We start from the raw sequence: 2,148 nt of genomic DNA, 5'->3' as shown, positions 1-2,148 counted from the left end.
GATAAAGCTGGTAGATTGACTACAACTCTACTTATTGTTTTGTTTATCATATATCATTAAGAGAATGAACTCTTTGACATAAGTGAGTTTTCTGGTTTGAATAAATGCTCAAACTCAATTTTAACCATTTGATTCTAACTTTTTATAAAATGTATTCTATGCTTTGTGCTTTTTTAGTTTATATCTACCATTTTTACGTAGATTATTGAGATCACAAACTTGTGACCAGAGACTGCATTCTTCCATATCTATATTAAGGTTAGGGGTTACTTTTCCTTGTTAGTGTGCTTGCCTCAAACAACTTTCTCTTTTACTTAAAGACCAAAACTGTTCGAATTGTATTCATAGTTAAAGATGAATACCAGCTGGAATGAGGATCTGAGGGACATAGGTTGTGTTTCTTTTTTGCTTTGTCAGTAGTATTTCAGTTAATTGAAGTTGTGAGTTAAGTGTTTTTTAATAAAATGAGGTGTTACTATACTCCACCTTTTTGGAGATGTTGAAAGTGACTTAGTACCTTATGACTTTATCTTCGTGTACTTCAGTTTGGGAATCATTGATCTAAAAATCTAAGCTTAGACCCTAGAGAATAGAATAGTTTTGTATTTATTTTGTTCTGTTGTAGGCTCAGGGCCACCAGCGTGGAGGGGAAAAGAATTTAATTTGCTTCTCTTCTAATGTTTCCCGTCTTAGTTTCCAGCTATTCAGAAACTTGAGTCACCCATATTTACTTAGATACCAACTTCAGCTGGTTCTCCCTCTATCAAATTGTTCTGCTCATTTCCATTACTACCATCCTACTCCAAATTACCTGAATTTCATCCTTGGGCAACACAGCTTCCTAGCTGGACTGCCAATGTACACTCTTGCCACCAAAGAGTCATTCTCTACACTGCAGCCAAAGTGAACTTCAAAGCAAATCTGATCATATCTCCTATTTCAAATCCTTGATTGCCCTTACAGTGGCAAAAGTCAAAATCCATTATAAGGTGTTCAAGATTTCTGCCTCTCTCCAGACCAGCCTAATCTCATACTGATCTCCTCCTTCCTCCCTCTGCTCCAGGTCCCAGTATTTACCTCTGCCACCTCAGCACCTTTGTTTTCACCTTCCTCTAGCCCAGGGTTTCTCAGCCTTGGCACTATTGACATTTGGGACCAGATTACTTCTTTGTTATGGGGGCAAAGATGGAGGATTGCAAGATAGTAGCATCCCTGGCCTCTACCCTTTAGATACCAGTAGCACCCCCAAGCCACAGTCATGACAACCAAAAATATCTCCAGACATTGCCAAATGGTCAGCTATGGAAGGTGAAGGGGAATTACCCCCACTTGAGAACCACCGATAGCCAGTTCTGACTTTGAATGTCAGATTACTTCCCTAGAAGTTCTTCTCTGAACCCCCAGACCTACTATACCCTACTCTAGCATGCTACTGTTCTTGATAAAAACCAGTATATATAGAGTTATATGGTCAATATCTGTTTTTTCCCACCAGGCTATAGTATCATAGAGCACAGTGACCACAGATGAATTCTTTAATAGATATGTGCCCAGTACCTAGCACATTCTGTAGGACAAAGTATCCTCTTAATAAATCAACCTGGAACAAGATAACATGCAAATAGATAATCCAATATATCATTAATGTTTTATCACACAGAGAGAAGAGTGACACCTACTATTGCATGCTGTTTAATGATGAAGTTCACACGTATGAACAAGTTATTTATACTCTTCAGAAAGCTGTTAACTGTACACAAAAAGAAGCCATTGGTTTTGCAACTACAGTAGATCGAGATGTGAGTAATTTTATCATATTGATACCACATAGTGAATTGAATTTTTACTATAGATAAGTTACCCCAGAAAATTGAGTTAAAGGTATATATATCTAGGCTTTTTAAAAATTTTCATTTGAATATTGGCCAAAATGTATTGGGTATAACTTAAGCTATTACCGGATAGAAAATTTAAGAGAAAATATACAGTTATCATCATTCTACCCAATGATTAAAAATACTCATTTATGAAAATGGAAATTATAGAAGCTTAGAAGAATAAATGTTGTGTCATTCAAGGAAATATACTTATTAATGGCTCAAAAAAGTTAGGATAGCTTTGAAGGAAAATTTTAATTTATTTTTCACT

At 36.0% G+C, this 2,148-nt stretch overlaps 1 protein-coding gene across 1 annotated transcript in view; it reads left to right on the top strand.

Moving 5' to 3' along the window:
* UBR2 (ubiquitin protein ligase E3 component n-recognin 2) overlaps positions 1 to 2,148 on the top strand; it is a 195,953-nt gene that overhangs the window by 64,730 nt on the left and 129,075 nt on the right. The window contains 1 exon segment of the mRNA XM_012640800.1: positions 1,661 to 1,799. Within this exon segment, the coding sequence (XP_012496254.1) occupies positions 1,661 to 1,799 (139 nt within the window).

The sequence above is a fragment of the Propithecus coquereli genome, unplaced genomic scaffold, assembly GCF_000956105.1.
Source record: "Propithecus coquereli isolate 6110/MARCELLA unplaced genomic scaffold, Pcoq_1.0 Scaffold158, whole genome shotgun sequence".
NCBI classification, from domain to species: domain Eukaryota; kingdom Metazoa; phylum Chordata; class Mammalia; order Primates; family Indriidae; genus Propithecus; species Propithecus coquereli.
Note: the sequence above shows the minus strand (reverse complement) of the source record. Positions and strands in the feature narration are given on the sequence as shown.